General features: G+C 37.6%; 1 protein-coding gene across 1 annotated transcript in view; it reads right to left on the bottom strand.

Moving 5' to 3' along the window:
• Positions 1-12314: 12314 nt before the first annotated feature.
• The window catches only part of NTS (neurotensin), a 39434-nt gene continuing 29204 nt past the window's right edge, over positions 12315-22544 (bottom strand). The window contains exons 3-5 of the mRNA XM_065934166.1: positions 21564-21625; positions 15537-15761; positions 12315-13058 (exon numbers count right to left, since the gene is read on the bottom strand). Of these exons, the coding sequence (XP_065790238.1) occupies positions 12906-13058; positions 15537-15761; positions 21564-21625 (440 nt within the window). The 3' untranslated portion in view covers positions 12315-12905. The remainder of the gene's footprint in view (positions 13059-15536; positions 15762-21563; positions 21626-22544) is intronic.

The raw sequence follows: 22544 nt of genomic DNA, 5'->3' as shown, positions 1-22544 counted from the left end.
AGAGTATATCATGAGCTGGGCTGGAAGAAGCACAAGCTGGAATCAAGATTGCCAAGAGAAATATCAATAACCTCAGATATGCAGACACCACCACCCTTATCGCAGAAAGTGAAGAGGAACTAAAAAGCCTCTTGATGAAAGTGAAGGAGGAGAGTGAAAAAGTTGGCTTAAAGATCAACATTTAGAAAACTAAGATCATGGTGTCTGATCCCAAGATGGGGAAACACTGGAAACAGTGTCAGACTTTATTTTGGGGGGCTCCCAAATCACTGCAGATGGTGATTGCAGCCATGAAATTAAAAGACACTTACTCCTTGGAAAGAAAGTTATGACCAACCTAGACAGCATATTAAAAAGCAGAGACATTACTTTGCCAACAAAGGTCCGTTTAGTCAAGGCTATGGCTTTTCCAGTGGTCATGCATGGATGTGAGAGTTGGACTGTGAAGAAAGCTGAGTGCCAAAAAATTGATGCTTTTGAACTGTGGTGTTGGAGAAGACTCTTGAGAGTCCCTTGGACTGCAAGGAGATCCAACCAGTCCATCCTAAAGGAGATCAGTCCTGGGTGTTCATTGGAAGGACTGATGCTGAAGCTGAAACTCCAATACTTTGGCTACCTCATGCGAAGAGTTGACTCACTGAAAAAGACCGTGATGCTGGGAGGGATTGGGGGCAGGAGGAGAAGGGGACAACAGAGGATGAGATGTTTGGATGGCATCACTAACTCGATGGACATGGGTTTGGGTAGACTCTGGGAGTTGGTGATGGACAGGGAGGCCTGACATGCTGCGGTTCATGGGGTCACAAAGAGTCGGACACGACTGAACAACTTAACTGAGCTGAAGCTGGCTCTGTTTCTCAGGGACTTAAGCTCCTTCTAGGTCACCATGCCACACTGTGTGTACTACCCTAGATATTAAAGTCCAAGATGGTATTTACATTCCAGGAGGCAGGATGGAGAAAAGATCAAACACAAGGTACAAAGACTGTGTATCAGCTGTATGTTCAAGGAAATTCTAGGAAGTTGTCATGTTAAGCCTTCCTCTTGTATCCCAATGGCCAACTCAGTCACATGGACATAGTATGTGATTTGGGAAGATATTATTTGTATCTCGGTGGTGAGGTGGTTAAGAACTCTGCCTGCCAATACAGGAGATGCGGATCTAGTCCCTGGATCTGGAGGGGAGATTCCCTGGATGAGGAAATGACAGCCCACTCGAATATTCTTGCCTGGAATAGGCTACGGACAGAGGAGCCTGGTGGGCTACAGTTCATGGGTGGCAAAGAGTCAGACATGGCTGAACACGCACACATGCATGTATTTGTACACAATGGGAAGCATGATTTTAACTTGGTGTCCCAATGCTTTGCACAGCGCCTCAGGGAGTATGTACTGAGGAAATACTTGTTAATAAAAAGAGTAACCAAATTAACAACTGAACTCTGATAAAATAAGAATCAGAAATCTTGAGGAAAATTTTGAAAAAATCTAAGAACTTAAATCTGAAAGAGAGATGGTCTCAGACAGCTGATATGAACTTGGAACTCACTCTAGCATCTTTGTGACTGTTTCCCAGGTATTTCATGAAGATATTTTGGCAGCCCTATGTCTGTTTCATTTCGGCACATTTTAGATACCAGGAAGACATTTCAGGAAGAAATAAATATGGAACATCTCTGAACTGCTCTGTCTGTAGGCAGCTTTCTCTTGATTAAAAATTGGTTAGAAACAGTGAGTCAGATTGCTTCCTTCAAGACAGTTAAACAGCAGGCTTCTATCTTCTAAAGAAGTGGGAAATTCTTAAATGAATAGAAATTAAGCTTTACAAGCACGACCTAGAGGGTATCTTAACACTTACTGAATTTAAATCAAGAAACATAGTCTTCTCTTGTAAATGCCAGATGTGTTGTCTTCATGAGGCTGTGTCATGGTAAATGCAGTCACACACTGTGTTACTTCACACCTCCTTTAGAAAGTTACCAGTATTCACAAGAAATGGCTTAAATTCCCTCACTTTCTTCTTCCCCAGGGCCTTGCTGAGAACACTCAAAAACTCTTACTTAGATTCATTTACGCATATTTCCAGCTGCTAGTATTTCAGTATTCATCTGAATTCTCCTAAAGTGAAAGTCCATATACTGAATGTCCTATAAATGTCTGAAGTAATTTAAATTGGAATAAGGTAAAATCAGAGGCAATCTAATGAAGCTTTGCAAAAATCTTCAAAGCACTGAAAGATTTCCCATCACAGAAAGCCTAACTCTATTTAGGCTGCTGTTCTTAATTAGAGGAAAAACTGATTTGTGTTGGTCTTGATCAGGGTAGCAATGCCTGGTGGGAGGAGCCAATTTGTTGTCCAGGGTAGCTGGACTCTATAAGAGGATATCCAATGATTCCTGGATGGTTCAGAGGTGCTTCCTAGATGAACATCAGACAGGTAGGATTGCTCTCTCTCGAGGACTTCATTTTGTATGCCACTTATCACACACTGAGCTGAGTAAGTCAATCCCTGAAGCCACTAGCTCATTAAGAGGCTAATGACACTCCAAATCTGGGGAGAGCTCCATTGTCCTTGTGAAATAAGAACATGATGACTGATACAAGTAGAATCTCTATATCCATAGAGAATGTTATAGTTGAATCCATAAGGGGATAGATTTGGTTCTTTCTAGGGGGCATCTTTCTAGAGGGTTATCCTCAAAGGAGTGAGATGAGAGTAAGAGATTACAATCACTGCCTATCTCAGCTAAACAGTGGCTTATTCATCAACAAAGATCTTGAATGTACCAGGATCTGTATCAGGATATAGATATGAACAAAGCATAATATCTAAATTAAGGAAGTTTGAGCTATTTTCAGAGAAGGATGCAATTTATTATTATACCATGCAGGAAATGTGCTAACAGGATCATACACAAGGGATTACCGCAGTAATCCCTTATTATTGGGACAAACACAGAGGAGACCTAACTGAGTTTTGAGTGGTGAGTTGGTAGGTTAAAAATATTTCCAAGAAGTGGGATTTCATCCCAGTCTCAAGAAGAATGGGACATGATCAGTTGGACAAGCCAAGAGGTAAATGTTAAGTAAAATAAATAGCAAGAGAAAGTGTGGAGCAAAGAGCACAAAAGAAAAATCACAAATCACAAAGTGGTTTGAAGTAAACACACAAGGTGTGACTGTGAGGGAAGATGAAGGCAGAGAGATTGGCCATATACTAAGTGTTAGTGTATGCCGTGTTGGATGTGGTATGGCTTATTTAGATGTATGTTTACACTTAAGTGAATTCAGAGCAGAAGGAGAGTTCAGACACATTTTCAATATAGTTTTAAATTTTATCACTGGCATAACTTTAAAACCTTGCAATACTCTGATCCTGTGAGACGAAGGATTCATTACATCAAGTTCTTTTGACTTCAGGAGTACTTCTATGCCATCAATAATCATTCAGATGAAAACTGAATCAGTTACCAGAAAGAAATTCTGCCCCAGATGTGGCACCTCATCAGATTTTCCATCTTAGTGTGAGGTGGAGTTTGGCAGAGTAAAAAGGCAGGGCAGATAAGTTAAAATGTGTTCCTCCATTCCCTCCACAACTTACTTACATGTATGAGTAGTAATGGAGGGTAGCATAATAAAACTTTATTTAGTGATTTTAGAGTTTCTAGTATATATATTTTTATAACCCTATAAGACAGACTAGGGAATTTTAAGACAATTTTGGTTTATCATGTTTCCTTACTTGAGGTAATAGTAAGTTTTTAATTTAACCTGTAACTTTTTCTGGCTGCATTCAGTCTTAGTTGCAGCATGTGGGATCTTTCCTTGTGATGCACAGACTCTCCAGTTGTGGCATGCAAGCTCCAGAGCATGTGAGTGCACTAGTTCCCAGTATGTGAGATCTTAGTTCCCCAACCAGGGATCAAACTTGTGTTCCCTGCACTGCAAGGTGGATTCTTAATCACTGGACCACCACGGAAGTACTTTTAACCTGGAACTTGATACAGAAAAATGTCTAATTAATCAAACAGATTGTCAGGTGGAAAATAAGTCTCCATCAATAAATTGCATGCATGCTCAGTGACTTCAGTCATGTCCGACTCTTTGTGACTCCATGGTCTGTAACCCACCAGGCTCCTCTGTACACGGGATTATCCAGGCAAGAATACTGGTGCGGGTTGTCATTTCCTACTCCAAGTGATCTTCCTGACCCAGAGACTGAATCGGCATCTCTTGCATCTCCTGCACTGACAGGCAGATTCTTTACCACTGTGCCACCTGGGAAGCCCCCGATCTACTAGTACTAGGTCATTAATTCAGTCTCCATACTGAATTATATTCTTATATCATTTCCTTAGAATTTTTAGCCTTTGGGTATGTTAAGCTTTGGTTGGAATTATTTAGCGAGTGGTTAGATATATGCAAAGAGTTTTATGCTTTAGAAACGTTCTTATTTTATCAAAGTGAAAAGATAAATATCATACATGTTGAAAATGTGAAAATGTTTCTGAGAGCTGCCAACTCTTTGGGTGCCACCAAGTTGGGTGGCATAAGGTAAACAGGAAAAAGAACGCTTATCAACTTTGTCGAAGATTATCTCTGACTTTCAAAATAGAGATAGGCATGGGTGTGGTTTGGGGAATCCATCCTTCAGGCAGCAGCTACAAAGTCTGGGGCACCAGATGTGTTAGTAAGCTCCTTCCAGGGAGATATTGGCAGCTTCGTTTTATCATAATAGAAATCCAGAAGGAGAAGGTGAGGAAATGTCCACATTTTCTTGTTCTCCAGGGCAGATCACAGCCCGTAGATGTGTGCTAAAATTAGAAGTCAGATCCTCAGGCAGAACTTGTAGGATATGAAGGTAGACCCCTTGTAGGAAGCGGCTGAGAGATGAGAGGTTTTGCTTGCTCTCTCTCTGCTGAGCCCTGGGGGATGGTAGTATTAATACATGCTTCATCTGGCAGCAAATTATGTTCAGACACAGAGAATGCTTTGTCAATAATTTGTCTAGCACAGGTTCACTGCAGGAATTGTAATAATTTTACAAGCCAATAGTATATGGGATAATATCTCTTAATAAGCCAATAAAGAAATAATCTACTCCAAACCATCAACAGACTAATCACAATATTGTTTCAGGCAAGGGGAGATAAAAGGAATAAAGCCCAAATTTAGTGAAGGAGTACCTTTCTAGGCATTGTTCTTGGGAGAGTTGGCTTAGCTAACCGTGAGCTGATGTCCAACTCCTGGTGCAAAAGCAAAAGTCCGTTGTTGCTAGGGTTGTTGCTAGGGTACAAAGATGCCAGCTTTGATGGGAAAGATGATTTTCTTCTTGGGGCCTCTGCATGCTTTTCACCACTTCTGGCAAAGAATCACCTTGCCCAGCCAGGAGCTAATGCCCCAAGGTCTTTGGAAAGCTATTTCGATTAGCAAGGAAAAGTTGCTTTCCCCAGGCTAAACACTTTTCAGTTGCTGGTCAAATCTCTTAATATTTAAAGCTTAAAATCCTCTAGCCAGAATCACTCTTTCACAAAAGTTCTTTTATTTAAAAAAAAGATTTGTTTACTTAATTGATTTATTTACTTAATTTTTTGGTTGTGGTGGGTCTTTGATGCTGCTTGCAGGCTTTCTCTAGTTGCAGTGAGTGGGGGCTACTCTTCATTATGGTGCACAGGCTTCTCTTATTGTGGAGCATGGGTTCTAGGTGGTAGGCTTCAGGAGTTGCAGCACATGGGCTCAGTAGTTGAGGCTCACTGGCTCTAGAATGCTGGCGTAGTAGCTGTGGTGTATGGGCTTCGTTGCTCCATGGCCTGTGGGATTTTCCTGGACCAGGGATCAAACCTGTGTCTCCTGCATTGCAACATGGATTCTTAACCACTGGGCCACTAGGGAAGTCCCCAAAGTGCTTATTTATCAATAAGCTCCCAGCTGGGCCTGTCAATAGCTGATCTACTGAGTGTTCATGCTAATGATGATATCCTGACCCAGTTTTCTCAACATAAACAACTTCATTAGAACAAAAAGCAAGTGGATTTTGAATCATATCAAACCAATACCCAACAGTGTACAGGTGTGAGCATGCCTGTTAAGAAGCGCTCCTTTGTTTACTGTAGCCTTGTAGGTCTCATGGACATAAACCGTGTTGGCTTTCAGGACTGAGTGTGGGGGGGCCTGCCCCTCAAGTGGAAGTGTTAATAGTAGGGGCACCAGATGTGCAGTCCGAATCCTTTGCTTCTGAAGGTGACACCGGGAGTTGGGTATTCCCTCCCAATTGTATGCCATGGTGCCGAGATTGGGTTGTATTGCCAAGGCGTGTCTCAGCTTTCCTTACCCCTTTCAATGTGGTGTATTCTCATTTGCCCAATGTGTAGGAGTTGCTCAGCTAGTTTCTTGATTTCTTTCAGAGGGAATGGTTCCATGGATGCTTGTAAATTTGGCATGCCTTCCAGTGAAGGAGTTCAGGAGCTTTCGATGCTGTCATCACGGTGGACCTCAGGCAGGGGATGGATTTAAGTTGAAGTCTCACATAACTCAAATTAACCCAAAAGTGATTGGGAAATCTCAGAAAGTGCAAATACAGAACGAGGCTCCTGACTTTACGTCTCAAAATAATCAAGAATATTCCTGTATTATTTCCTCCACATTCAAGTAGTTCTTTCTCTTTGTATTTCACAAATCTATTCTTTCCCATTTTAACTACAGTTGACCCTGAATGACATGAGATTGAACCTCACAGACCCAGTTACATATGGATTTTTTAAAATTAATATATACTACAGTACTACACAATCCTTGTTGGTTGAACCTGAAGATGCAAAGCCATAAATAAGGAGCTGACTGTAAAGTTATATACGAGTTTCCAACTGCATGGGGAGTCAGTGCCCCTAAGCCCCATGTTGTTCAAAAACCAACAATATTGTCAATTTCACTTGGCATTTTTGTTTGTTTTCTTCTCAGAACAGAATCTAAGAGACAAAAAATGAGGCATAATCTCCCAGGCTGCAACTGATGAAGGTAAGTTTTTACCTAGATTCTGTGTTGTTTCACATGAAATCAGAGACATTGTGTAGTTACCTGAGCTCATAACCAATCCTTCTGAAGTGGAATCACTAAGTTGGGGCTTAAAAATATGTAGAAGCTATGTGGAAAACCTCTTACTGAAATGGAGCAGGACCCTGTGGTCCTTGCCCCCTATGTCTTCAGCCTGCCTTTTGTCTGTGGAAAACTTTACCCAAAGAATGAGTTTAATCAAAGAAATGAGAACATGCAGAAACAAGGAAAACAGTCAAAAAAGATCAAATAATATTAGTGTAGTCATTAAGCATCATCAAGGACCTTTTATTCCTTCTTAGGTGCTATAGATAATCTTCTGAGCCGTAACTGGGGAGCTGTCTTATATCTTATAGATACTGAAACCCCCCTAGGTGGAGGAGTTAACTACACGATGAGCAGAATGTGGCCATGACAAAAGCTACAACAGTTCTGAGAACTGGCCTCAAAGAAATGGAAACACACTGACCCTGGAACTGAAGATAAAGTGCACCTAAAATAAAATGATGCTGATCAGACCACCTATGACCACTTTCAAGATAACTGTCAGAGCTGACTATGCTGTCTCTGCATGTATCCCCCTCCCTCAGACTATAAAAGCTCTTGCCCACTGATTGTCAGTTGGCGGGAGTGGGCCTTTGGACCGAGGTCCGCCTCCCTCTCTCTCCTAGTTGCTGGCATCCAAAATAAAGCAAACTTCCCTTTCCACCAGCTTGGCCTCTTTATTAGCTTTTGCGCGGTGAGCAGCTGACCTGAGTTAGGTCACAGTATTATCAGAGAAAAGCCCTCTTGCTGCCAATTTATTCATTTGTTAACAAATCTTTAATAATGCCTAGCAGGCCTGGTGCTCAACCTTGGGAATTCAACTGTGAATAAGAAAGGCAAAATCTCTGTCCTCACAAGGATTATACATTTGGGTGGGGTTGAGAAATTATATACCAGTAAACAAAGAAATGGCTATAGAACTTCAAGCTATGACATGTGCTTTGCTGATGCCTACCAGCCAAAGACCACAGAAAACACACTCCCACAAAATTGAGTTTGCCAGTGCTGGAAACCTCGTTCAATGGAAAATCATAGATCCCAATAAGAGAGTATATGTATGGGCCCTAGTGGCTAAAACGGTCAAGAATCTGCCTGCAGTGCAGGAGACCCAGGTTCAGTCCCTGGGTGGGGAAGATCCTCTGGAGAAGAGAATGGCAACCCACTCCTGTATTATTGCCTGGAGAATTCCATGGACAGAGGAGCCTGGCGGGCTACAGTCCATGGGGTCGCAAAAAGTCGGGCACAACTGAGGTTCTAACACTTTCTTTTTAGACAGGATTTAGACTTGTGATTTGAGGAGTATTCTGAAAGTGTGGTTTTACTCTGCTTTGGGTGTTTTCAGAAAATGAGCATAATTTTTTGACTAGATATGATGGTGGTTTTACGCTAGAGGTAGAAAAATAGAGCTTAGTTAAAGGGGCCTCAATCAAATTATGTGGAAAGGAAGATGTTTGATCATTTCTGTGGTTTGTGGTGTTCTTGTTTTTGATTTTGCTCAGACACAATTACAGAGTGGTCTTGTTTTATTGTCTTTTGCCATCAGGGTTAGAATGACCCTGTCTGAAGTCTTATACTATGAAATCATTTAACAGGAGGGCACCGTAGCCTCACTGCTGGTGCCAGGGCAACTCCCAGTTGATTGCTGTCAGTGGCTGCTTTTCTTTTATTTTTCACATATGAAGGAAAATAAAGTAAGTTAGATGAAATGAGATGGAACGCATTCAGGGAAGTATGGCCGTGTACCAATAAAGAAAGTTAGATGGATGTTGACTCAGGGATGAAGGTTATTTAAGAAAAGTCCTCACTGTATGCATATCATGTGTGCAGAGATCTAAATGATGTGAAAAATAAACTATGAGAGGGTCTGCAGAAGACCGTAGCAATTAAAATAATGGTTGAGGCATAGCTAGGAGGCTGAAAAATGCAGTGCCTGAAATAAGTTAGCAATACATTTCTCTTTCAAGTAACAGTCTGGTTGATCCAGGGTGGTGAGGCAGATTTGGTCCACAGCATTGTTAAAGGATTTAAACTCTATCAATCAATGTCATCTTCAAGAGAATGGTATTCATTTGTGTGGTTAAAATAAATTCACATTTAAGACCAAAAAAAAAAAAACAACCCAAAATAAGGAAAAAGTCAAAGTTCAGGGAATGGAGTTTCTCTTTAAGTTATAATAGATCCACAAGTTATATTTTTACATTTTTTCTACCCATTATCTGTTGACTCTACCTTAGGCATTCCTATGAAAAGGGAGGCTTGTCTTTTAGTGGGTGTCCTGTGTACAGGAAAAAAGATTTTTAACCAGAAGGGCTTTCCAGAAAAGAAGTTTCAGCATCTGTAAAAACTCTGGAGCAGAACAAACTGGATATGTCAAAGGAATGACAAGAAGGCCAGTGTGACCAGAGGAAGTGAAACCACTCAGTCATGTCTGACTCTTTGCGACCCTTTGGGCTGTAGCCTGTCAGGCTCCTCCGCCGTGGGATTTTCCAGGCAAGAGTGCTGGAGTGGGTTGCCATTTCCTTCTCCAGGGGATCTTCCCAACCCAGGGATCGAACCTAGGTCTCCCATATTGCAGGCAGATGCTTTACTGTCTGAGCCACCCAGGAAGCCCTGAGGCCAGAGGAGGATGAGCAGAATTCAGTAGAGTAGACAAATACCAGAGCAGTTCAGGCCTTTCACGACAACCTATGATTTTATTCAAAGTGAAATGGAGGGACCTCCCTGGCAGTCCAGAGGTTAAGACTTCACTTTCCAGTGCAGCGGGTGCAGATTCAGTCCCTGGTCAGGGAGCTAAGATCCCACATGCCTCTTGGCCAAAAAAAAAAACCAAAGCATAAAACAGAAGCATTATTGTAACAAATTCAATAAAGGCTGAAAAAAGTGGTCCACATTAAAAAAAAAAAAAGTGAAATGGAAAGACATTGAGGGGGATTGAGAAGAGACATATGGCATATAATCTAACTAATATTTTTTAAAACCTTGTTCAACTATATGGATGTAGATAAATAGAAAGACAATGAGAAAGTGGCTAGGAAGAAATTGTCACAGTCCTGCGAGAGGGGGAATTCTGCAAATTAAAGCAATAATGATGAATGATGTGGCAAGAAGCAGACAGATTTGAGATGTCTTTTGAAGGCAAAGCCAGCAAAAGTTCTTAATAGATGAAATCCCAGGTTTGTATTAGAGTGTGAGTGCGTGCTCAATCACAAAGTCGTGTCTGACTCTTTGAGACCCCATGGACTATAGCCCACTAGGCTCCTCTGAACACAGGCTTGTCCAGGAAAGAATACTGGAGTGGGTTGCCATTTCCTTCTCCAGGGGATCTTCCCAACCCAGGGATCAAACCTATGTCTCCTGCTTGGCAGGCAGATTCTTTACCTCTGAGCCACTTGGGTGGTGGTGTGTTACAGAGAAGAGTTAAGAATTATGACTAGATATTTTTTTTAACCTCAGCAGGTGGTAGGACCATTTACTGACAAGCAGAAATGAAGCAGTGAACTTCAGAAGAGAAGAGACTGTTCCTCCATTGAAATGGAACGAAGGGTAAATGCTAGGGGATTGTTATATTCAGTTGTAGGGAAATGACATAATTTTCTCCTTATTGCTTTGAATTTTAGGTGAGATCATTAGAAAGGCATCTGACAAATGTGAGGAGAAGGAAGAGAGTTGCAATTCAAGGAAAAAGATAAGATATAAAACAACCAGGAGAGAAAATTAGAGGCAAAATTTATCAGGCAAATGAAATAGGGATATTGGGTAGTACTAAGGACCCGCTTGAGATTTGGGATCACAAATTTTAGGTGTACAAGTTGGGGGTTTTTTCTCCAGCTATGTTCAGCTTCTCAGGTAAGTCAGAATCAACGGGAGATTTCAGTTTAACTAATGGTGTTTCCACAGGCTCATATAAGGTAGAAGGACAGGATGTTGAGTGTAGTAAGATAGTGATTTTTGTTTTGGATGATAGAATCTAAGCTAAGTAAAGTGCAAAGTGAGAGTGTGATTACTAGTTGAAAAGTGAACAGAGGTGGGCAATAGATTAAGTGAGATCATAAATGGTAGAGTGAGAATCATAGATTATGTGAACGGAAAAGAGAAGATGACATGGATAGAGGGAGCAGAGTGTTTGAAATTGAGATTTTTGGAGAAGATGAATTTATTGAGAGTATAAGTTCTATAGCATGACTGTGGAAATGATGGGATGAAATGAAATGGTTAAAACGTTTATTATTGGAAGTGAAGGTGTCAGGGACTGAGGGGAGCGATTATGGAGGGATTTTGCCCATGTAGGTGAAACTCCTCTTGGATAATGAATGAAGCAAGTAATAGGAGAGAAGCCGTTGTTCAAAATGCTAAGGGTTAAACCATGAAATTGTGTTATGCTCTGTGGTTTTTTGAAGGAGAAAGGAAAACCCGTATGAAAGTGGCTAGAAGAACTGTTAAATGTAGTGTGGTTAATATATTCCAGGCACTGTTCTAAGCATTTTATGCCATATCAGACCACTTTGCCTTCACCCAGATCTGACATTTTGTAGCTGAGGGAACAGAGAGGTGTCCAAGATTACTAGTGAACAGTGGGGCTGAATCTGGGCATTCCAACTCCAGAGTGGACACTCTTAATCACTATGGAAAAGTTTCCTTTTTAGGATCAGCTCCTTGGGCACTTTTTAATGTTGAAGCTGATAGGATTGTAAAAGATGGTAGGGAGGTGGTTATGAGAAATCATGATTTTCCCAGAAAAAAACTCAGAGATTGGTGGACTACACTTAAACCCTACTAAGTGGAGTTTAGCCTACAGCAGGGAGTGCTCTCAACTAAAGGACATCGAGTTCTCAAAACTCCTTAATTCCAGAATAACTCAAAACCTGGTTATCTTCCCTCATAGATGACTATGGGACTTGGTTGCAGTGCTGTAAATAGAGGTCCTCATAGGTCTCCTGTCAAAGCAGGAGTCTAGGAGACCACTGTTAATGGTGGGTTGAGAGGACTATGAGGGTTTACGAGACCATAATACAGTCTTAAAGGAAATTTATGAGGAGTTATTTAAAGTGTTCCTTTTGCCTCAAAAATGTTCTCCTAAGTGAGGAACATATTAGTCACACAAATTCCACAGTGAGGTTAAAAATAAAGCTATCATTTACTGAATGTGAGGGGGAAAAGTGGATAAGAGTAACTATTCTAATGGAAGTAAATTTGCAAAGAAGCATAGTTCTGATGGCTGTTGTCTTTTTATTAGCTGTTAAGTTCATTTAACAGAAAAACAAATTCAGTCTAAGATCATTCATTAAGATAAGCATAATTAACAATAATTCATTAATCATTCTTTGAAGATGGTCCTATTTTACTTCTATTACCTTCCCCATAGCTGAGATTAATGAGTGAGTCTTGGAAAAGAGCATGTGTTTCAGTTCAATAAAACATTCAAATAATAAAACAGGTATTACTTTGTTCTGGGTTAATGACAGGTAGGCTAGACTTTGCAGTACAACTGTTCTAATCTCTTTTAATTTGGTTTAGAATGGCAAAAATTTTAACTGTTTTGACAACCCATTAAGTGCTTTGCAAAATGACAAAACATTCTATGTGACTTAATTAATATCTACTCCAATTATACACAACACTTCATGCTCAAGATCTAGATTTATTTTAAAACATTTAGTCCAATTTATAGTAATGCGGAAAAAAATCACATCTAATAAACCACAACTGTAGAAGAGACAAAACAATTGTGCTCTGTCACATTTCCACACAAATATAATTTGATATTTCATTAAAAGAAATCACAATCACATGTAAATAAAGTATTTATCTTCTCAGTAGTAGTAAGAACCTCTTTTGAGTATGTAGGGTCTTCTGGGTTTATTCTCATAAAGCTGCCGTTTCAGAATGTAAGGAATTTTTCTCTTTATCACTTCTTCCTTTTCATTTTTGTCATTTCCAGCATCAAGAATGTCTTCCTGAATCAACTGTAAGATAGACAGAATATGAATCAAACTTACATGCATAAAGTCTTCCATTTCAAAGTGTTTCATCTACCTTTTATTTCATTTGCATTCAGACAGTAAGGCATATGTGGATGATGTGGTTCATAGCAATTAAGTGTTTTGCTTAAGGACAGGTAGATATCAGGTGGCTGAGAGGATGAAAACATGATTTTTTGATTCTCGGTTCAGTGTTCTCCCTAGTTCATCAAGCTAGCTTTAAACTTTTTTTTTATTTGTCAAGGCCATATTAATACCTCCAAATGAAAAAAAAAAATACACTTAATGTTACTTTCAGTTTTTCTTCAATGTATGATAGATCAAAAGGTGGAAATATATCATAAATCACAACAAATATAGAGATTTGAACTTAGTGAACCAAGTTTGGCCTCAAAGGTCAATAGAAATTTATATTCCATTGTTAATGATTTGAATTGAAAGTCATTCTAGAGATCCATTTCTCCGTCATAGAGAGAGGAATGCTTGTTCTGCCTACTTGCTCAGTTGTTTTAGAATTAACATGTGAAAGCTCTGTTTAAGTGTTAAAGATCTTTTATTTGTGCTGCTTTAATTAATCATTAAAATCAAGTTCACATTCAAAAACTCAAGGGAGTTAATCTTCATGTAGAATCGTGCTTAATATCTCATTGAACATGCTATATTCTAAAATTAGTTCCAAACACCTTTTCAGATAGTACTGCTCTGATTCAAAATGTTCAACCAGCATAAAATATTTAGAAACTCTTCCCAGAGTTTTGCACATGATTTACAAAACATTTTTAAACAAGTCAATGCTAATGCTCCAGATAAGAATTATATTCATATTTGTGATTGTCTAAACTTTGGGGTGACTATAGCTAGTACTGATAGGAGACTGTTTTTAATCATAGTCTGTATGCATTAAATCATATCACAAATACTTTATTTCAACCCACAGCTATTCAATTTCAGAGAAGGAAAAACAGCTACTGTCAGACAATCTAGTTTCTTAATCTTTTGTTTCTCTGTGCTCATAGTCTGTAATTACTTGTACCACACTCTGAATAATATTATCATTTCATTTTAAATCACTCTATAACATTTCAAATAGCAAAAGTTTTCATCTTATGTGCACCTGATTTTTGTGTATTATAGTTTACTAAGGTTTTTTTATTTTCTGAATAAACAGCACATAATTGACATTTCCCAATTTTCCATGTTTTACTGACATAATAGTTTAAAGAGAAAATCATTTAACTGGACTTGGAATTAGAGGATAAAGAGTCCAGCAAGAAAAATTAAAACCAGTTTTTTCATTTTATTTTAATCTGGAAAATCTTTTTTTTTGGTTTACAAGTTAGAATAAATTCTAGAAGTTCTGCACTGCATTTCTTCTTTTCTACAGGGTATCTCTGTGATAGTGTGATAGAGATGGTTATATTAGCAGGAAAGGCACCCTCAGATCCCCAATGTTGGTGTAAACCGTGAATATGAAACATGAAGTAAATTTCTCTTAGGGGTTAATCTGAAAAAAATGTTTCCGTTGTTGGGAAAATCATAAATTTTCTTGAAGCGTTGTCATCTGCCTTTTCTCCTTCAAGTATTTTCAAACCAAAGGTGGTGAATCACCAGTGTAGTATTTTTAAAAATTTTAATTTCATTTTTAAATTTTTAATTGGAGGAGAATTGCTTTATGATTTTGCATTGGTTTCTGCCATACAACAATGCAAATCAGCCATAGGTATATACATACATCCCCTCCCTTTAGAACCTCCATCCCACCCACCCCCATCCCACCCTCTAGGTCATCACAGAGTACTGGCTGGGCTCCCCGTGTTATATAACGGTTTCCACTAGATGTCTATTTTACACATGTGGTGTATAATATACATCCATTTCTTCGTTGTAGTTCTGTAGAGTGAAATTTGGCTTTACTAGCCATAGTGAATCTAATTCAGCTTCTAAGGATGATTGAAATCCACAATCCACACATTCAATTAAAATAGAAATAGAAGTATAAATGGAAATATACAAATATATATTCTTATCATTCCAGTTTCGTTTACCTAATATTTTCAAATACAAATGAAATCTTTTGTGTTCTGTGTTTATTTATAAACAAACACACAGGACTGAGTGTTTCTAAGAAAACATTTTGAGTTTCCTAAATTTCTTTGGTATGCCACTACCACCACCAGCACCAAAAGTTGCCTAAGCACGCCTTCCACAATAAAAGCATGTGGATCAAATCTGCCTTAAGATAGATCCCCCTTTAGAGACCAAAGAAAAGATATTTTGCTAAACTTCAAATATTTGCAAAACACTTTGAAGATCTGAAGGAATGTTAACCTCAACACATGGTTTATTCTTCCTTAATATTCGTAAGTCTTCCTGTTATGATAATTATCAGGATTAAAACAATCAGTATAAATGAGAGTTAACTAGTATAACCATAATCATATTCATATTTTGCTTTTGTTTTACCTCCCAATGTTGAAAGGCCCTGCTGTGACAGATTTTTCGGAGCTGGTATATCGTCAACATTGCTTCCAAGCTAAAGCCATCTAAGGCAGCAGGAAATTTCCTTCTTGTAACAAGCTCCTCCTCATGAAACTCTCCTGTTTCCTCAGTTTGGCTGTTCAGGTTATTTATAAGACTGCAGACATTCAGCAGGCTCATTTTCCAAGAGGGAACACTTGCCTTACTGATCTGAAATGTAGAAAGAAATAGCTGTTGTAATTAACCTTGTGTTGTATGAGTTAGAAATAAATTTCTACTGTGCTAAGCCATTACCTTTTAGGACCTAACTGTTACTCTAACCTAACACTGTTATTAACTTAGTAACTTCATATCACAAAATTGAATAGCTCCAAATACTTCATATCCTCTATTTAACAAAGGCAAAAAAGCTAACACACAAAAACACACACATACACAAGCACAGAAAGAAAGAAAATAGAAATTACAGTGTAGAAATGCATAAACATATATGTATACATCACAGGTGAAAATATTAAAATACCACTCTCTCTTTTTATACTTCAGGTTAGTGTCTAATGGAACAGCAACTATGATGATACTAATAAACATGGCAATTATAGTACTGTGAGACCACAAATCTATTCCACACATTAATAGCTGTCATAGGTAGCATCAAAGCTGACTAATTTATTTATCTGAAAATTATAATATTTTCTAAAATAACTATCCTTTTCTAATAAGATCCTGTATGAAATCATTATTACCATAGTAAACAACCTTCTCATTTGCCAATTTTAGGAGAAATTAAATGTGAAATAACATAAAAATTAATAAACCTCAAAGGACACAGATGAAGAAAAGCATAAATTTTTTCTAAGGAATATAAAAAAAATTTTTGTAAGGAACACAAAGCTGTGATAAGAAGACTCAGAAACATTAGTATCGATTCTAATGGTGTCAATTCTCTCTGAATTATTCTCCAAATGCAGTGCAATTGTAAATCAATGTACCAATCTGGAAAATATGGGGAAACTGGAAGAAGAGGGAGTGATGGAAATAATTATGAAGTTAATTTCGAAGTATGAATGTGTGAGAACCAAGAAAATTTAGGAAAAGAAAAAGGTCACAAGGGAGGACTTACTCTGCCAGATATTGAAAGATATCTTAAAGCTGTAGTAATCGAAGGGTAATCAAAAAAGCTGAGCACCGAAGAATTGATGCTTTTGAACTGTGGTGTTGGAGAAGACTCTTGAGAGTCCCTTGGACTGCAAGGAGATCTAACCAGTCCATCCTAAAGGAAATCAGTCCTGAATATTCACTGGAAGGACTGATGTTGAAACTGAAACTCTAATCCTTTGGCTACTTGATGCGAAGAACAGACTCATTTGAAAAGACCCTGATGCTGGTAAAGATTGAGGGCAGGAGGAGAAGGGGACGACAGAGGATGAGATGGTTGGATGGCATCACTAACTCAATGGACGTGAGTTTGAGTAAACCGGGAGTTGGTGATGGACAGGGAAGCCTGGTGTGCTGCAGTCCATGGGGTCGCAAAGAGTTGGACACGACTGAGCGACTGAACTGAACTGGACTGAATCAGAGTAAGTCAATAGAGCAAGAATAAATATTAAACTCAAAAGAGAATATAATGTCCAAAATTTGATCCAAGTCCATATGATTGAAAAGCATATAGCAATGTCTGCATTTGAAGTCCTTGAGACAGTTGGCTCAGGGGAAATCTGGATTTAGATCTAGTTATAACTTTTATTGATATATTATTGTCTAACAATATCCAGATGGGTTAAATATGAGTAAAAATATGTAAATATATAGAATTTATTTTATAAATTTGGAAAAATATTGTTAAGCAAATAGCCAAACCAGAACCCACAAAGAAAAAGATAATTTTACATACATAAATTTGTAAATTGTCTCTAGAAAACTAACAGCCTGAACTAACATCAAAAGCAAGTTATAATGTAAAAGCTGTCACAAACGCTGGTATACTTAACACAGGAGGAGCTCTTCAAAAAGAAACTGGGGAATACTCCATAAAAAATATTAAACCTCAGGCAAATAATATGAGCAGACAGGCACAGAATCACTCATCAAAGAAGAAATATGTCACAGAAATATGTGGAATGACGTTCAGCTTGTCTACTAGCAAATCAAGAATCCTAAGAGTATAAGTACACTCGATGTACTTATGAGGATATGGAGAAACAATACTTTCTCTTGTAAATATTTGTTGGTTTGAGTAAACCTTGCAATAACTTCTTGAAGAGTGTTTTTAGCTATACGTATTAAAATTGTAAATGTGCATACCCTTTGATTAAGAGTTTATCCTAGGGACATGAAAACCTCTAAGTACAAAGATATTCACTATAATGTTTTCAACCAGTTTGGAAATCCTTTCAACTATGCCCCTGGAACATGATTATTAGCCCGTTGCTTCAATTTTTCTGCCATGGGAAACTTAAGAGGCAACATACTTCATTCTGTGGCAGCAACACCTTATGTCTTGCCAATTAAGGCAATGCTAAAATTTTATTTTCAGAAAGATCTTTAGAGATCATCTAAATATTTTCCTTAGAACACTAGCTTTGTACTCACTGTTTTTAAAAAGGAGTTTTCCTGTCAAGTAAATTGGAAAACTTGAGTTTAAAGGAAACTTAAAAGCTTCTTGAATTCAGTATCACAGATTTTTTTGCTTGCAAATATTCATTAAAACTTTTCAGTATGTGTATATGTTAGTCATTCAGTCATGTCTGACTGTTTGCATCCCCATGGACTGCAGCCAGCTAGGCTCCTCTGTCCATGGACTTCTCCAGGCAAGAATACTGGAGTGGGTAGCCATTCCCTTCTCCAGGGGATCTTCCCCTTGCAGGGATCCGACCCAGGTCTCCTGCATTGAAAGCACATTCTTTACCATCTGAACCCCCAGGGAAGCCAACTTTTCAATGGTGCCAGCATAATATCCAATGCTCCTTAAACTAATTAGTCACAGAATGCTTTATTCATAAATTATTTGTCAGGACTTGTGTTGTCTGATTAATTTTTGGTTGAGAAAACAATAAAGTATCTTGCTCTCTTCTGCCAGTTAAAACAGTCATGATATCACTTAGCAGTGCTATTTAATATCACCTTAGCCCCTGTCACACTCTGGAAGCACAGCAGAGAGAGCGCTTTGGACCATACAGTATCTAAATAGACACGCATTGATATTTGAGAACATTTCTTATGAGGTTTAAATAGTTTACTCAAGAAAATGACAAAGACTCTCTCTTTGATGAAATCTGAGTCGGTCTCCCCTGAACCCTCTTCCTGATGAGGTCCCGAACTTGGTCTTTGTCCTTCATCCAACTGAGTCCAATTTTAGCAAGAATCCTTCGGAGTCAAGTTCGTAAAAATGCCTCACTGTTGGTATCTGATCATCCTAGAATTCTGCTGAGCAGTCTAGCAAGAATCCTCCTAGATTTAGAGTTTCCTTTCAGTAATTTTCCATACACTGATCCCCTCCCCCCACTCCAGCCCTGCTCCTTGGCTGTAAATCCACACTTGTCTTTGTTGTCTTTGGAGTTGAACTTGACCTTTGTACATACTGCAGATAGTTCTCTTTCTTAATAAAACTATACCAAAGCACTAGGATTGGTAATGAAGAGAATTGTATTGTGAGAAAAAATCCTTTATCTTCCACTTCTCTTCAAACTTTGCCATTTCTCTTGACTTTCTGTTGCTACATTTCAGTGTCTAAACAGTTTTACTTTAAAATTGAAACTGCTCACATATTTTACCTTTACAGTGGAAAGAAGAAAGCTGGAGTTTTTGGAAGCTTTTAATAATGGGATTATTAATAGTATTACTAATTAATAAATAGTAATAATACTGTCCTTTAAAAAATTGAAATACAGTAATTAGCTTAAAATGGTCAAAGGTTAGAGTTTTTATTTGCATAAAATACCCACACCAAACATGAATTGAATCAGAGAGAAATAAGTGGTAGTAGTTTTGTACAAAGCAAGAAATGAGTTTTTGTTCCCATTTTAGCACCAAAACTGGGATAATTATGCTTCTGAGTGCTTCCTCATAGTAGTCTGTATTTTACTTATTTCAAAGAGGCAATGGGATTCAAATTTTCTTACATGATCTGTTTTAGAGATATATTCAATAGCTGAATGAAAGAGAAATATATAATTGTGTTTACACTTTAGCTATGTATTTTTCTTAAGAATAAAACTAAACCACACCATATACTGGAATTGCTTTTCCCTTGCAGTATCTTCATCAGGGAAGGAATCATAAGCACTCCCACATTTTTGCAAAGTAGCTAGCACTCCCCAAACCATAACACATTTTGGAGATTACTTAGGACTTTTATTTATCAATTTAAACTTGAAATCATAAAGGTAAAAATCTCTGCCAAGACACTAAGGCATACTAATCTGCTTCATTATTCAAATAAGACTATTGACTTCACTTCTCTTCTATTTATGAGTTGAAGTGATCATAGTCATGGATATTCTGATTGTATATTAAACAAAGGGTCCATTTTCTTAAAGTTAAATATACTTGATCACTGAGTTTTAATGACTAAATAAAATTTGATCATTTGTGATAGGAAGTCTAACAAGTTATGGTAGAATTTGGTTTCTATGTGTTCAACTTTTATAGATCTGGGCAATTGTGGAAATAACCAAATGTCTTTTAAGGACCATAGTAGAAAATATGTCTGTTAGCTTTCAGATAATAATGCCTCACACTCTTAAACACACACACAAATGGGTATTTCCCCTTCACATCCACTACTGAACATAATTCTACTTATATGCTAGAGGTATTGCCCTGGATATCTGCCCAGTATATCTTTCATCATCTAATTAGGGAAGACCTGAGGTGGCAGGAGGAATTCTGAACACCTACTTTCTTATCACAGCATCTGTGGAATCTGGAGTCCTCAACTTGGGGACCCGTGTTACCACAGTGATTACACAGGGTGACTGCCTCACTTCAAAATATGTTTTTGATTTTTTGTTTTGTTTTGTTGAGAAACATCCTTTGGTTGGGAACCCTGTTCTCTAACCCTACATTTAGATATATTCTGATTATTTCATTCTGGGTAAATCAAGATTATATAGTAGCGTGGTACCTGGGTATATTCTAATTGAGTTTTATTCTTATGTATAGGCTGGAGTCTAAAAACCTTGCTTTCAAGATCCCAAGAGAGGAATAATAAGATCCAGTACAAAGTTTTATCTGATTCAATACAAACACTAAGCAGGTTCCAATAACATTTCTGTTATGGGGAGAATTTAAATTAAGAGGAGGACTTCATGTAAATATCCCACTCCAGTATTCTTGCCCGGGAAACCTCATGGACAGAAGAGCCTAGCAGGCTACAGCCTATGGGTTGCAAAAGAATTGGACATGACTTAGCAACTAATCAACAACAACCAGGAGATCATAAACTCCCACCCCAACATTTAAAAATGAGGACACAAAGGCAAGCACTGTTAACTAACCCCCTTGCTTAAGATCAAATTGTTCACAAGTCACACTTGTAGGCTTAGATCTCCAGGTTGCTGTTTGCTTATCTTTGCTCTTTACTTCCTGTCACATCTCTTTTACAGATTTCACAAACTTTCATTCTTAATTTAGGAACTCCATTTCACTCTCCCCAATATCAAAACAAAAGGCATAAATGTCACTTAATTTTCATTTATGTGTTTAACTTGAAGTCAGTGTATCTTTCATCACATACAATGTGATTGAAATGGAAAAAGGATTTCCACATAAATAATATGTGACTAAATTAAATTTGCAATGTAGTGATTGATATCACTAAACTTCTGTCCCTATCACATCGATACCTTTAAGTCCTTTGAACTTAAGGAAAATTTTCCCCCAGAAGGAAATGCCTCCCAATGAGCTTTTCAGTCTCAATGGGAAGCTATTACTATAGGAGAAGGACACCATGTTTATAACAAGAGTTCATATGTTTTTCAGTCTTTGGTTTAGAAAGAAAGAAAAAGTTACCTTTGATGTAGGCATATTGGTCAATAAATCTGTTTCTAACGCTTTCATTTCCTCTTCTGAATCTGAGTAAAATCAAAACCACATGTTTACTATATAACCACATATCATATAATTATAACTTGGATAACATAAGATTAATCTCAAAAAACTTTGTTTTAGAAGTTTATTGTCTTTACTATGTATTTATTCTCCTTATATTAATATTTTGAAAAAAAATAATACAGTTTTATTTTAGGCTAACAGAATAGAACAATAGAAGCACTTTTAAGAAAATGATTTTATGCCAAGAGAGCTCTCAATGATTTGGAGTTGTTTAATCTCTAAATCTCAGGATAATAAATGTGATTATACTACAAAGATGTCATCAAATATGCTGGTTAATTTTTATTGGCAATAGTTTACATAGGTAGAGTATATACATATTGTTATTTTCAAAGTAACATAATGAAAAGGTAAGTACAAGACATTTTTTAAAAGACAAAACCAAAGGAAGCTACTTATTGATAATTTTGGAATAAGAAAGACACTGAGATTTGTTTTATTTGAGATGCTATTTTATAAAACACACTTTGAAAGATTTGTTTCTCTATATTAAACTGCTTAAACTCTACTTTACTTTTCTCTATTTTAAACTACAAGGATTTAGAATTATGTATACTTGGCAATTTTATCACAGGTTATTAAAAAATTATTTAAGCAAAAGTAGAGATGTCCACCAATACATGTACAAGAGTGTTGAAAATGGACTTCTGATATTTTTTAGAACATCCTTTCAGTTTCCACTAAGGAATATTTCACAGAGAAGAAAAATTTGGAAAATACATAAGATAATAGAAATAGAGTTACAGGACACTATAATGAAAATCAGAGCAGGAATTTGAATTTAACATTTCAGTGTCATATTTATGACATTACAGTATAAAACACGTTAAATGATTTTTGCTACCCTTATCCCTTGTTTTTTTTCACCTTGATATGATC

Source organism: Muntiacus reevesi, chromosome 4 (genome assembly GCF_963930625.1).
Source record: "Muntiacus reevesi chromosome 4, mMunRee1.1, whole genome shotgun sequence".
NCBI classification, from domain to species: Eukaryota; Metazoa; Chordata; class Mammalia; order Artiodactyla; family Cervidae; genus Muntiacus; species Muntiacus reevesi.
The sequence above is the reverse complement of the archived record's forward strand: the minus strand, read 5'-3'. Positions and strand labels throughout refer to the sequence as shown.